The sequence below is a fragment of the Oncorhynchus tshawytscha genome, linkage group LG08 (assembly GCF_018296145.1).
Source record: "Oncorhynchus tshawytscha isolate Ot180627B linkage group LG08, Otsh_v2.0, whole genome shotgun sequence".
Lineage (NCBI taxonomy): Eukaryota > Metazoa > Chordata > Actinopteri > Salmoniformes > Salmonidae > Oncorhynchus > Oncorhynchus tshawytscha.
In genome coordinates, this window is record NC_056436.1 from 1,464,042 (window position 1) to 1,479,731 (window position 15,690).

The 15,690-nt window shown below is 46.8% G+C and overlaps 1 protein-coding gene across 1 annotated transcript in view; it reads right to left on the minus strand.

The window, feature by feature from the left end:
• gfra4a (GDNF family receptor alpha 4a) overlaps nt 1–15,690 on the minus strand; it is a 389,412-nt gene that overhangs the window by 65,772 nt on the left and 307,950 nt on the right. The window contains exons 3-4 of the mRNA XM_042325051.1: nt 12,826–12,906; nt 630–854 (exon numbers count right to left, since the gene is read on the minus strand). Coding sequence (XP_042180985.1) covers nt 630–854; nt 12,826–12,906 — 306 coding nt within the window. The remainder of the gene's footprint in view (nt 1–629; nt 855–12,825; nt 12,907–15,690) is intronic.

The window sequence follows — 15,690 nt, forward strand, 5'->3', positions numbered from 1 at the left end:
GAAACAGGAAAGGGCCTTCCCCAAACTCTTGCCACAAAGTTGGAGGCACAGATTATTCTAGAATGTCATTGTATGCTGTAGTGTTATGATTTCCCTTCACAGGAACTAAGGGGCCGAACCATGAAAAACATCCCCAGACCATTATACCTTCTCCACCAGACGTAGCGTTCTCCTGGCTTCCACCAAACCCAGATTTGTCCCTCAGGGGTGCCAGATGATTCATCACTCCAGAGAACACATTTCCACTGTTCCAGATGGCGGCGAGCTTTACACCACTCCAGCCGACGTTTGGCGTTGAGCATAGTGATCTTAGGCTTGTGTGCGGCTACTTGGCCATGGAAACCCATTTCATGAAGCTCCAGACGAACAGTTTGCTGACGTTGCTTCCAGAGACAGTTTGGAACTCGGTGGTGAGTGTTGTTGCGACCGAGGACAGACGTTGAAAGTCACTGAGCTCTTCAGTAAGGCCATTCTACTGTTTGTCTATGGAGATTGCATGGCTGTGTGCTCAGCAACCGGTGTGGCTGAAATAGCCAAATCCACTAATTTGAAGGGGTGTCCAAATACTTTTGTTTATATAGTGTATATATAAATACACACACATACACCTGCCCCCCCCCCTCTCCTACCTGTGCAGGGGCAGAACAGCAGCTGGTGGGTGTAGTCAGGAGGGACCCGGTCGAAGAACTTCCTGAGAGCCTTGTCACACCTGGCTCTGTTACAGGGGCCTGAGCGGGCCGACGGCTGGATGCAGGCCGAGACGTATTCCGTACGGAGCTTCTGACACGTATCGTCCACGTTACACGCCTTCGCCGCGTCCAGACAACGGTTCACCGTCGCTATGCCAACTGCACCTGTTTGAAGACAAAAAAACAAGGAAGGGCGGTTTTAGCATCCCAAATAGCTCCCTATTCCCTATGTAGTGCACTACTTCCACCCTATTCCCTATGTAGTGCACTACTTCCACCCTATTCCCTATGTAGTGCACTACTTCCACCCTATTCCCTATGTAGTGCACTACTTCCACCCTATTCCCTATGTAGTGCACTACTTCCACCCTATTCCCTATGTAGTGCACTACTTCCACCCTATTCCCTATGTAGTGCACTACTTCCACCCTATTCCCTATGTAGTGCACTACTTCCACCCTATTCCCTATGTAGTGCACTACTTCAGAGCAGAACCCTATTCCCTATGTAGTGCACTACTTCCACCCTATTCCCTATGTAGTGCACTACTTCAGAGCAGAACCCTATTCCCTATGTAGTGCACTACTTCCACCCTATTCCCTATGTAGTGCACTACTTCCACCCTATTCCCTATGTAGTGCACTACTTCAGAGCAGAACCCTATTCCCTATGTAGTGCACTACTTCAGAGCAGAACCCTATTCCCTATGTAGTGCACTACTTCAGAGCAGAACCCTATTCCCTATGTAGTGCACTACTTCCGAGCAGAACCCTATTCCCTATGTAGTGCACTACTTCCGAGCAGAACCCTATGGCTTCTAAGGGTACCAGTTGGAACGCAGATGTCATTTTTTTAAATCGTCTTTGTAATTTGAGACATATTACATTTCAAACAACGATTAATAACAACAATTGCAGTCTGTATCGACAAGCGTCTAAAAATGAAATGAAAAGTAATTCATAATTCTAAGTAAGGTTCTAAAGTATTTTAAATTAAAATATATCTTCTGCAATAGAACATGATTCAGTAAATATTGAGGAAGCCTGGTGGTGTTAATCAATCAAATCAATGTAATATGTTACATGATTCGTAAACAACAGGCGTAGACTAACCCTTGCGGGGCCCTCCCAACAGAGTTAAAGTTACAAAATATAATTTAAAAATATAAATAATAACAGGTGGAATAAATACACAGTGAATAACTAATAACAAAATATCATCAAGGACAACAACCACCCGAGCCACTGCCTGTTCACCCCGCTACCATCCAGAAGGCGAGGTCAGTACAGGTGCATCAAAGCTGGGACCGAGAGACTGAAAAACAGCTTCTATCTCAAGGCCATCAGACTGTTAAACAGCCATCAGTAACATTGAGTGGCTGCTGCCAACACACTGACTCAACTCCAGCCACTTTAATAATGGAAAAATTGGATGTAATAAACATGAGGCTGCAGCCTATAGACAGACTAGGAATCACTGGCCACTTTAAAGAATGGAACACTAGTCACTTTTAATAATGTCACTTTAATAAATGTTTACACATCTGGCATTACCCATCTCATATGTATATACTGTATTATATTCTACTGTATCTTAGTCTGTGCATTACTCATCTCATATGTATTTACTGTATTCTATACTATTCTACTGTATTTTAGTCTATGCATTACTCATCTCATATGTATATACTGTATTCTATACTATTCTACAGTATCTTAGTCTATGCATTACTCATCTCATATGTATATACTGTATTCTATACTATTCTACTGTATCTTAGTCTGTGCATTTCTCATCTCATATGTATATACTGTTTTCTATACTATTCTACTGTATCTTAGTCTATGCATTACTCATCGCATATGTATATACTGTATTCTATACTATTCTACTGTATCTTAGTCCGTTCCGCTCTGGCATCGTTCGTCCATATATGTATATAGTCTTAATTAATTCCTACTTAGATTTGTGTGTATTGGGTTTATGTTGTGTAATTTGTTAGAGATTACTTGTTAGATATTACTGCACTGTTGGAGCTAGAAGCACAAGCATTTCGCTACACCCGCAATAACATCTGCTAACCATGTGACCAATAACATCTGCTAACCATGTGACCAATAACATCTGCTAACCATGTGACCAATAACATCTGCTAACCATGTGACCAATAACATCTGCTAACCATGTGACCAATAACATCTGCTAACCATGTGACCAATAACATCTGCTAACCATGTGACCAATAACATTTGCTAACCATGTGACCAATAACATCTGCTAACCATGTGACCAATAACATCTGCTAACCATGTGACCAATAACATCTGCTAACCATGTGACCAATAACATCTGCTGATCATGTGACCAATAACATCTGCTGACCATGTGACCAATAACATCTGCTGACCATGTGACCAATAACATCTGCTGACCATGTGACCAATAACATCTGCTGACCATGTGTATGTGACCAATACAATTTGATTTGATATGAACAATAATGAGAACACACACAGAGATGTGGCTATGCAGTCAGCCAGTCAACCAATCAACCAGCCAGCCAGTCAGCCAGTCAGCCAGCCAGTCAGCCAGTCAGCCAGTCAGCCAGACGTTGAAAACGTCAGTGAAGACACTTGCTAGTTGGTCAGCGCAGTACACGTCCTGGTAATCCATCTGGCCCTGCTGCCTTGTGAATGTTGACCTGTTTAAAGTTCTTACTCATATCGGCTGCGGAGAGCGTGATCACACAGTCTTCTGGAACAGCTGGTGCTCTCATGCATGTTTCAGAAGTAGTTTAGCTCGTCTGGTAGGCTCATGTCACTGGGCAGCTCTCGGCTGTGCTTCTCTTTGTAGTCTGTAATGGTTTGCAAGCCCTGCCACATCCGACGAGTGTCGGAGCCGGTGTAGTAGGATTCAATCTTAGTACTGTATTGACGCTTTGCTTGTTTGATGGTTCGTTGGAGGGCATAGCAGGGTTTCTTATAAGCGTCTGGATTAGTGTCCCGTTCCTTGAAAGCAGCAGCTCTAGCCTTTAGCTTGGTGCGGATGTTGCCTGTAATCCATGGATTCTGGTTGGTATATGTACGTCCAGTCACTGTGGGGACGACGTTGTCAATGCACTTATTGATGAAGCTGGTGACTGAGGTGGTGTATTCCTCAATGCCATTGGATGAATCCCGGAATGTATTCCAGTCTATTCCAGTGCATGTGTATGCATGTGTGTGCATGTGTGTGCATGTGTGTGCATGTGTGTGCATGTGTATGCATGTGTGTGCATGTGTGTGCATGTGTGTGCATGTGTATGCATGTGTGTGCATGTGTGTGCATGGGTATGCATGTGTGTGCATGTGTGTGCATGTGTGTGCATGTGTGTGCATGTGTGTGCATGTGTGTGCATGTGTGTGCATGTGTGTGCATGTGTGTGCATGTGTGCATGTGTATGCATGTGTGTGCATGTGCATGTGCATGTGTGTGCATGTGTGTGCATGTGTGTGCATGTGTGTGCATGTGTGTGCATGTGTGTGCATGTGTATGCATGTGTGTGCATGTGTGTGCATGTGTGTGCATGTGTGTGCATGTGTGTGCATGTGTATGCATGTGTGTGCATGTGTGTGCATGTGTGTGCATGTGTATGCATGTGTGTGCATGTGTGTGCATGTGTGTGCATGTGTGTGCATGTGTGTGCATGTGTGTGCATGTGTATGCATGTGTGTCAAATCAAATCAAATTTTATTTGTCACATACACATGGTTAGCAGATGTTAATGCGAGTGTAGCGAAATGCTTGTGCTTCTAGTTCCGACAATGCAGTAATAACCAACAAGTAATCTAGCTAACAATTCCACAACAACTTCCTTATACACACAAGTGTAAAGGGATAAAGAATATGTACATAAAGATATATGAGTGAGTGATGGTACAGAGCGGCATAGGCAAGATACAGTAGATGGTATTGAGTGAAGTATATACATATGAGATGAGTATGTAAACAAAGTGGCATAGTTAAAGTGGCTAGTGATACATGTATTACATAAGGATGCAGTAGATGATATAGAGTACAGTATATACGTATACATATGAGATGAATAATGTAGGGTATGTAAACATTATATTAGGTAGCATTGTTTAAAGTGACTAGTGATATATTTTACATCATTTCCCATCAATTCCCATTATTAAAGTGGCTGGAGTTGAGTCAGTGTGTTGGCAGCAGCCACTCAATGTTAGTGGTGGCTGTTTAACAGTCTGGTGGCCTTGAGATAGAAGCTGTTTTTCAGTCTCTCGGTCCCAGCTTTGATGCACCTGTACTGACCTCGCCTTCTGGATGATAGCGGGGTGAACAGGCAGTGGCTCGGGTGGTTGATGTCCTTGATGATCTTTATGGCCTTCCTGTAGCATCGGGTGGTGTAGGTGTCCTGGAGGGCAGGTAGTTTGCCCCCGGTAATGCGTTGTGCAGACCTCACTACCCTCTGGAGAGCCTTACGGTTGAGGGCGGTGCAGTTGCCATACCAGGCGGTGATACAGCCCGACAGGATGCTCTCGATTGTGCATCTGTAGAAGTTTGTGAGTGCTTTTGGTGACAAGCCAAATTTCTTCAGCCCCTGAGGTTGAAGAGGCGCTGCTGCGCCTTCTTCATGATGCTGTCTGTGTGAGTGGACCAATTCAGTTTGTCTGTGATGTGTATGCCGAGGAACTTAAAACTTACTACCCTCTCCACTACTGTTCCATCGATGTGGATAGGGGGGTGTTCCCTCTGCTGTTTCCTGAAGTCCACGATCATCTCCTTAGTTTTGTTGACGTTGAGTGTGAGGTTATTTTCCTGACACCGCACTCCGAGGGCCCTCACCTCCTCCCTGTAGGCCGTCTCGTCGTTGTTGGTAATCAAGCCTACCACTGTTGTGTCGTCCGTAGGGTGGAGGTGTATGCATGTGTATGCATGTGTATGCATGTGTGCGCATGCTACATGTGTGTGTGTGTGTGTGTGTGTGTGTGTGTGTGTGTGTGTGTGTGTGTGTGTGTGTGTGTGTGTGTGTGTATGTGTATGTAGTGGCGTATGTAGTGTAGGTGTCAGTAGAGAGTATGTGTGAGTGTGTGGGTAGAGTCCAGTATGGGCCCTACTCACCACCCTCTGTTGTGCCTTGTGGTCGGGTGCCTTGCAGTCGCCGTACCAAGCAGTGATGCAGGCAGCCAGCCAAGATGCTCTCAATGGGGCAGCTGTAGAACCTTTTGAGGATCTGAGGGCCCAAGTCTTTTCAGCATCCTAAGGGGGAAGAGGCACTGACGTGAATGATATCCATTTTAAAGGTCTTACTGACGTGAATGATATCCATTTTAAAGGTCTTACTGACGTGAATGATATCCATTTTAAAGGTCTTACTGACGTGAATCATATCCATTTTAAAGGTCTTACTGACGTGAATCATATCCTTTTTAAAGGTCTTAGCTTCGGAGAGCGAGATCACACAGTTCAGAAGGCATTTAGCTCATCTAGTAGGTTGGCTTCACCGGGTAGCTCACGGCTGGGTTTATCTTTGTAATCCATGATAGTTTGCAAGCCCTGCCACATCCATCGAGCGTCTTAGTCCTGTATTGATGTTTTGTCTGTTTGATGGTTTGCCAGAGGTCGTAGGTCTTATAGGTTTCTTATAATCCTCCGGATTAGTGTCCCGCTCCTTGAAAGCGGCTGCATGTTGCCTATAATCAATGGCTTCTGGTTGGGATATGTCCTTAGGGTCACTGTGGGGCAACATCATCGATGCATTTATTTATTGATGAAACCGGTGCCTGATGTGGTAAACTCCTCAATGCCATCAGATGAATCCCGGAACGTATTCCAGTCTGTGCGAAACAGACCTGTAGCGTAGCATCCGTCACATCACCTTCTGTATTGAACGAGTCACTGGTACTTCCTGTTTGACTTTTAGCTTGTGAGCAGGAATCAGGAGGAGAGAATTATGATCTGATTTGCCAAATGGAGGCCGTGAGTGTGTGTGGTGTGCTGTGTGGCGTGTTGTGTGGTGTGTTGAGTGTGTGTGGTGTGTGGATTGCTGCCGTGAGTGAGACCTAGTCCTGGATGAAGATTCCCTGAAAGGTGGGGGGGAAGGCTACACCTTCTTCTGGAAAGGTTACCCTCTGGGACTGACAATTAAGAACAGACTTTTAACCAGCCTCACCGAAACACCTGTCGGCATATGTGAAAGACCCATGACTCGTGTCCCCCTAGCCAAAATGTGTTATGCTACTCTTCTCAGTGCAAACGCACCAACGTTACCATCTGAAAATGAGGCAAAGGACTGCTTCTACCAGTTACTAGATGAGGCCTTTCACTGCAACCCCAGGAATGACAATACCTTTCTGCTGGATGACTTCAACGCTAGGGTGGGACAGAATAACAGGATATGGAGTCAGAGTGCTGGGTGACTTCAACGCTAGGGTGGGACAGAATAACAGGATATGGAGTCAGAGTGCTGGGTGACTTCAACGCTAGGGTGGGACAGAATAACAGGATATGGAGTCAGAGTGCTGGGTGACTTCAACGCTAGGGTGGGACAGAATAACAGGATATGGAGCGGAGTGCTGGGTAGGCATGGTGTTGGCCAGGTCAAGGAGAACGGCATACTAACTGTTAACTCTATGTGCTGAGTACAATCTCATCGTCACTAACACCTTGTTCCAGCTGAAGAACCAATATAAAGCATCATGGATGTCCCCACGCTCCAAACACTGGCCCCTGATTGACTACATCATGGATGCCCCCACGCTCCAAACACTGGCCCCTGATTGGCTACATCATGGATGCCCCCACGCTCCAAACACTGGCCCCTGATTGGCTACATCATGGATGCCCCCACGCTCCAAACACTGGCCCCTGATTGACTACATCATGGATGCCCCCACGCTCCAAACACTGGCCCCTGATTGGCTACATCATGGATGCCCCCACGCTCCAAACACTGGCCCCTGATTGACTACATCATGGATGCCCCCACGCTCCAAACACTGGTACCTGATTGGCTACATCATGGATGCCCCCACGCTCCAAACACTGGCCCCTGATTGGCTACATCATGGATGCCCTAACGCTCCAAACACTGGCCCCTGATTGACTACATCATGGATGCCCCCACGCTCCAAACACTGGCCCCTGATTGACTACATCATGGATGCCCCCACGCTCCAAACACTGGCCCCTGATTGGCTACATCATGGATGTCCCCACGCTCCAAACACTGGTACCTGATTGGCTACATCATGGATGCTCCCACGCTCCAAACACTGGTACCTGATTGACTACATCATGGATGCCCCCACGCTCCAAACACTGGCCCCTGATTGACTACATCATGGATGCCCCCACGCTCCAAACACTGGCCCCTGATTGACTACATCATGGATGCCCCCACGCTCCAAACACTGGCCCCTGATTGACTACATCATGGATGCCCCCACGCTCCAAACACTGGCCCCTGATTGACTACATCATGGATGCCCCCACGCTCCAAACACTGGTACCTGATTGACTACATCATGGATGCCCCCACGCTCCAAACACTGGCCCCTGATTGACTACATCATGGATGCCCCCACGCTCCAAACACTGGCCCCTGATTGGCTACATCATGGATGCCCCCACGCTCCAAACACTGGCCCCTGATTGGCTACATCATGGATGCCCCCACGCTCCAAACACTGGCCCCTGATTGACTACATCATGGATGCCCCCACGCTCCAAACACTGGCCCCTGATTGGCTACATCATGGATGCCCCCACGCTCCAAACACTGGCCCCTGATTGACTACATCATGGATGCCCCCACGCTCCAAACACTGGTACCTGATTGGCTACATCATGGATGCCCCCACGCTCCAAACACTGGCCCCTGATTGGCTACATCATGGATGCCCTAACGCTCCAAACACTGGCCCCTGATTGACTACATCATGGATGCCCCCACGCTCCAAACACTGGCCCCTGATTGACTACATCATGGATGCCCCCACGCTCCAAACACTGGCCCCTGATTGGCTACATCATGGATGTCCCCACGCTCCAAACACTGGTACCTGATTGGCTACATCATGGATGCTCCCACGCTCCAAACACTGGTACCTGATTGACTACATCATGGATGCCCCCACGCTCCAAACACTGGCCCCTGATTGACTACATCATGGATGCCCCCACGCTCCAAACACTGGCCCCTGATTGACTACATCATGGATGCCCCCACGCTCCAAACACTGGCCCCTGATTGACTACATCATGGATGCCCCCACGCTCCAAACACTGGCCCCTGATTGGCTACATCATGGATGCCCCCACGCTCCAAACACTGGCCCCTGATTGACTACATCATGGATGCCCCCACGCTCCAAACACTGGTACCTGATTGGCTACATCATGGATGTCCCCACGCTCCAAACACTGGCCCCTGATTGACTACATCATGGATGCCCCCACGCTCCAAACACTGGCCCCTGATTGACTACATCATGGATGCCCCCACGCTCCAAACACTGGCCCCTGATTGGCTACATCATGGATGCCCCCACGCTCCAAACACTGGCCCCTGATTGACTACATCATGGATGCCCCCACAAACACTGGCCCCTGATTGCAGTAAGGGATGAGTTCATCGCTCTCTCGCTGAAAGACTGAGGGAGATTGAGCCTCTTCTGAGCTCAGAGGACCCCATTGATCAGAAGTGGGCATCTATTAGCTCAGTGCTCTTTAAGGCAGCGGCCCACTCCATTGGCTACATAGGTAGGAAATATCAGGATTGGTTCGATGAGAACTCGGACACCGTCACAGCCTTACTGGACAATATGCACAAAGCGCACAGGGCAACTCTCAACAGCCCCACATCTGCTTCCTTTTGCCAGCAATGGATTGAACAGGAACAATGGTGACCCTCTTGAAGCATGTGGGGACAGCAGACTGGGATAAGGATTGATTGAATATGTCCGTAAACACACCAGCCAGCTGGTCTGCCACATGCTCTGAGGACGTGGCTGGGGATACCGTCTGGGCCTGCAGCCTTGCGAGGGTTAACACGTTTAAATGTTTTACTCACCTCGGCTGCAGTGAAGGAGAGTCCGCATGTTTTGGTTGCGGGCCGTGTCAGTGGCACTGTATTGTCCTCAAATCGAGCAAAGAAGTTATTTAGTCTGCCTGGGAGCAAGACATCCTGGTCCGCGGCTGGGCTGGTTTTATTTTTGTAATCCGTGATTGACTGTAGACCCTGACAACATACCTCTTGTGTCTGAGCCGTTGAATTGCAACTCTACTTTGTCTCTATACTGACGCTTTTTTGATTGCCTTGTGGAGGGAATAGCTGCACTGTTTGTATTTGGTCATGTTTCCGGTCACCTTGCCCTGATTAAAAGCAGTGGTTCGTGCTTTCAGTTTCACGCGAATGCTGCCATCAATCCACGGTTTCTGGTTTGGGAATGTTTTAATAGTTGCTGTGGGTACGACATCGCCGATGCACTTGCAAATGATCTCGCTCACCAAATCAGCGTATTCGTCAATGTTGTTGTTGGAAGCAATGCGGAACATATCCCAATCCACGTGATCGAAGCAGTCTAGAAGCGTGCAATAAGATTGGTCGGACCAGCGTTGAACAGACCTGAGTGCGGGAGCTTCCTGTTTTAGTCTCTGTCTATAGGCTGGGAGCAACAAAATGGAGTCGTGGTCAGCTTTTCTGAAAGGAGGGCGTGGAAGGGCCTTATATGCACAGAGGTTAGAATAACAATGATCCAGGGTTTTACCAGCCCTGGTAGCACAATCGATATGCTGATAGAATTTAGGGAGTCTTGTTTTCAGATTACCCTTGTTAAAATCCCCAGCTACAATGAATGCAGCCTCAGGAGGAGGTAAGTGAACTGGAATTGTGGTGTCATGACAACAACCTCACCCTCAACATCAGCAAAACAAAGGTGTTGATTGCTGACTTCAGGAAGCAGAGGATGGAATACCAATGGGACTGCTGTAGAGAGAGTCAGCAGTTTTATGTTCCTCTGCGTCCACATCACTGACGACTTGTTATCAACCAACTACGTGGTGATAACAAGTCGTCACTCTGGTCAAGAGGGCGCAACAGCATCTCTACTTCCTAAGGTGGTTGAACAAATTTGGCCGGGTCCTATCCAAACACTACCGCTGCACCAGCGAGTACATCCTGACCGGTTGCATCACGACCTGTTATAGGAGTGTCTTCGTCCACAGTGGCAAGGCCCTCATGCTGGTGGTGAAGACGGCCCAGTGCTCCCACCCACCCAGGAAATCTACTGGAAACGCTGCCTGAGGAAGGCCCACAGCGTCATCACAAATCCCACACACCCCAGCCACGAGCTGACACTTGAAACTTGACATGTCAAGCTGGGGGGTGAAGTTACATTACAATCTCACTGCTGTTTTGAAGGAGGGGGGAATGTTTCCTTCTCACTATATACATTTATGTTCTTACATATTTGACTGTATATAAATGGGTGATAACATTAAGAGGTGTGACTACAACTTACCTCTTTCCTCTCGTGACAATCTATACATAACAGATTTTTCCAATTTGATCCCAGAGCCATATTTAATTAGCCTTTACAATGTCACTTTTATTTTAAACTTTGTCTGGCAGTTTCTTTGGGGATGGCTGCTATCATTAAAACCAGTTTCTCCTGTGTCTCCTGACCCCTCCTGTCTCAGCCTCCAGTATTTATGCTGCAATAGTTTATGTGTCAGGGGGCTAGGGTCAGTTTGTTATATCTGGAGTACTTCTCATGTCTTATCCAGTGTCCTGTGTGAAATTTAAGTATGCTCTCTCTAATTCTCTCTTTCTCTCTTTCTTTCTTTATCTCTCTCGGAGGACCTGAGCCCTAGGACCGTGCCTCAGGACTACCTGGCATGATGACTCCTTGCTGTCCCCTGTCCACCTGGCCGTGCTGCTGCTCCAGTTTCAACTGTTCTGCCTGCGGCTACGGAACCCTGACCTGTTAACCGGACGTGCTACCTGTCCCAGACCTGCTGTTTTCAACTCTCTAGAGACAGCAGGAGCGGTAGAGATACTCTGAATGATCGGCTATGAAAAGCCAGCTGACATTTACTCCTGAGGTGCTGACTTGCTGCACCCTCAACAACTACTGTGATTATTATTATCTGACCCTGCTGATCATCTATGAACATTTGAACATCTTGGCCATGTTCCCTTCTGATGCTCCCCCATAGACAATCTGAGATGGGCTCTCTGAGCTGCTATTTAATGTAAATAGGTGATAAAGTTATTTTTTACCCTGAGGGCAAACAGCATATTCTGCCTCCCTATAACTGACCCCAGGTACCCCTCCAGGAGGCAGCTGCTTCTACAGTTGCCCCTCTATAGCTGCCCCCAGACACACATTCTGCCCCTCTATAGCTGCCCCCAGACACACATTCTGCCCCTCTATAGCTGCCCCCAGACACAGATTCTGGCCCTCTACCTACCCCCAGACACACATTCTGCCCCTCTATAGCTGCCCCCAGACACACATTCTGCCCCTCTATAGATGCCACCCAGACACACATTCTGCCCCTCTATAGCTGCCCCCAGACACACATTCTGCCCCTCTACCTACCCCCAGACACACATTCTGCCCCTCTATAGCTGCCCCCAGACACACATTCTGCCCCTCTACCTACCCCCCAGACACACATTCTGCCCTCTATAGCTGCCCCCAGACACACATTCTGCAATCTATAGCTGCCCCCAGACACACATTCTGACCCTCTACCTACCCCCTCCACGTACCCCCAGACACACGTTCTGCCCCTCTATAGCTGCCCCCAGACACACATTCTGCCCCTCTACCTACCCCCAGACACACATTCTGCCCCTCTATAGCTGCCCCCAGACACACATTCTGCCCCTCTACCTACCCCCAGACACACATTCTGCCCTCTATAGCTGCCCCCAGACACACATTCTGCAATCTATAGCTGCCCCCAGACACACATTCTGACCCTCTACCTACCCCCTCCACGTACCCCCAGACACACGTTCTGCCCCTCTACCTACCCCCAGACATGTTCTGCCCTTCTACCTACCCCCCTCTACCTACTCCCAGGGCAGAAACAGTCAGGTCATCTATACTGCTACCAGACTCACCTGCAGCGATGGAGGCCAGGCGTACGTAGTCGAAGCCCCTCTCTTCGGGTTCGTAAGGGTAACTCTCCACCAGGCTCAGTCCTGACAAGAGGAATGAATGTTTTCAAGAAGAATCACCCAACATGTTTAGTCATTAAAGTAAGTATACATTAATTCAAGATCTGACCGAGTAGGGTTCCCAGATCCTATGTCTGACCCTTAACACCTGACCCTTCCCCCGGTCCTTCCTGGCGCCAGTATACAGTACTATTTCTAGGGTTTGTCTTTATTATTACTATGTTCTACATTATAGAATAATAGTGAAGACATCACAACTATAACATGACACATATGGAATCATGTAGTAACCATAAAAGTGTTAAACAAATCAACATTTATTGTACATTATTTTATATTCTTCAAAGTAGCCACCCTTTGCCTTGATGACAGCTTTGCACACTCTTGCCATTCTATGAAACCAATTTCATGGGGTAGTCACCTGGAATGCTTTTACATTGACAGGTGTGCCAAGTTAAAAGTTTATTTGTGGAATTTCTTTCCTTCTTAATGTGTTTGAGCCAATCAGTTGTGTTGTGAGAAGGGTTGGTCACATCTTATTTAGAAGAAGAAGAAGAAAAGAAGAAGAAGAAGCCCTATTGGGTAAAAGACCAAGTCCATATTAGGGTAAGAACAGCTCAAATAAGTAAAGAGAAACAACTTAAGACATGAAGGTCAGTCAATGCGGGGGAAAAAAATAAGAACTTTGAACGATTCTTCATGTTCAGTGGCAAAAACCATCAATCGCTATGATGAAACTGGCTCTTGTGAAGACCGCCACAGGAAAGGAAGACCCAGAGTTACCTCAGAGGAGGTCAGAGGTCATTAGATTTAACTGCACCTCAGACTGCAGCCAAAAAATGATTCCCAGAGTTCAAGTTTTTAATTTTAAAATTTAAATTGTACCTTTATTTAACCAGGTAGGCCAGTTGAGAACAAGTTCTCATTTACAACTGCGACCTGGCCAAGATAAAGCAAAGCAGTTTGACACATACAACGACACAGAGTTACACATGGAGTAAAACAAACATACAGTCAATAATACAGTAGGAACAAGTCTATATACGATGTGAGCAAATGAGGTGAGATAAGGGAGGTAAAGGCAAAAAAAGGCCATGGTGGCAAAGTAAATACAATATAGCAAGTAAAACACTGGAATGGTAGATTTGCAGTAGAAGAATGTGCGAAGTAGAAATAGAAATAATGTGGTGCAAAGGAGAAAAAAATAAAATAAAATAAATACAGTAGGGGAAGAGGTAGTTGTTTGGACTAAATTATAGATGGGCTATGTACAGGTGCAGTAATCTGTGAGCTGCTCTGACAGCTGATGCTTAAAGCTAGTGAGGGAGATAAGTGTTTCCTAGCTAGTGAGGGAGATACATTCCTGCTTGAAAAGGCTTGGCTTTTCTAACTGCCTGTGTATATTGGTTTCTAACTTCCCTAAAAAAGTTGCATATCAAGGGGGCTGTCCGATGCCACAGAATGTTTTTGTGTTGGTTAAGGTCAGTCTGGGGAGAACCAAGGGCTATATCTGTTCCTGGTTCTACATTTCTTGAATGGGGCATGCTTATTTAAGATGATGAGGAAGGCATTAAAGAAAAATAACCAGGCATTCTCTACTGACGGGATGAGATCAATATCCTTCCAGGATACCCCGACCAGGTCGATTAGAAAGGCCTGCTCGCTGAAGTGTTTCAGGGAGCGTTTGACAGTGATGAGTGGAGGTCATTTGACCGCTCTGTCACTCTGACAGAGATCCAAAGTTATTCTGTGAAGATGGGAGAACCTTCCACAAGGACAACCATCTCTGCAACACTCCATCAATCAGGCCTTTATAGTACAACGGCCAGCAGGAAGCCACTCCTCAGTAAAAGGCACATGACAGGCCACGTGGAGTTTGCCAAAAGGCACCTATAGACTTTCAGACCATGAGAAACAAGATTATCTGGTCTGATGAAACCAAGATTGAACTGTTTGGCCTGAATGTCAAATGTCAAGTCTGGAGGAAACCTGGCACCGTCCCTACGGTGAAGCATGGTGGTGGCAGCATCATGCTGTGGGGATGTTTTTCAGCGGCAGGAACTGGGAGACTAGTCAGGATCGAGGCAAAGATGAACAGAGTAAAGTACAGAGAGATCCTTAATGAAAACCTGCTCCAGAGCGCTCAAAACCTCAGACTGAGGTGAAGGTTCACCTTCCAACAGGACAACGACCCTGAGCACACAGCCAAGACAACGCAAGAGTGGGTTCGGAACAAGTCTCTGAATGTCCTTGAGTGGCCCAGCCAGAGCCCAGACTTGAACCCAATCAAACATCTCTGGAGAGCCCTGAAAATAGCTATGCAGCAACGCTCCCCATCCAACCTGACAGAGCTTGAGAGGATCTGCAAAGAAGAATGGGAGAAACTCCCCAAATACAGGTGTGCCAAGCTTGTAGTGTCATACACAAAAAGACTTGAGGCTGTAATTGTAATTTAAATAATAAATAATAATAATAATAAAATGTCGATCCTATCAGGATATTTTTTCTAAGCCAGGATCAATCCATTGCTTGTTCTGCTCCTCTAAGAATAATGAATGCTGGGTAGCAGTGTGGATTATTAGCATATGAACGACTTCAATATGCTGGACAATCAAATCCATCCATCCAAGCCATTTATAACAATCCGGCAGTTCAAAGAAGATCATTTCAAAGGTAATCCTAGTTATTGTTCAATAGCAATTTGCATGAATTATCTTCTCTCTCTTAAAATAGTCTTTACTCTTCTTCTTGTGCAATGTATAGCCAGCCCATTGTATTGTTGGTCTATCTGCCTGTCTTGCTGAGAAT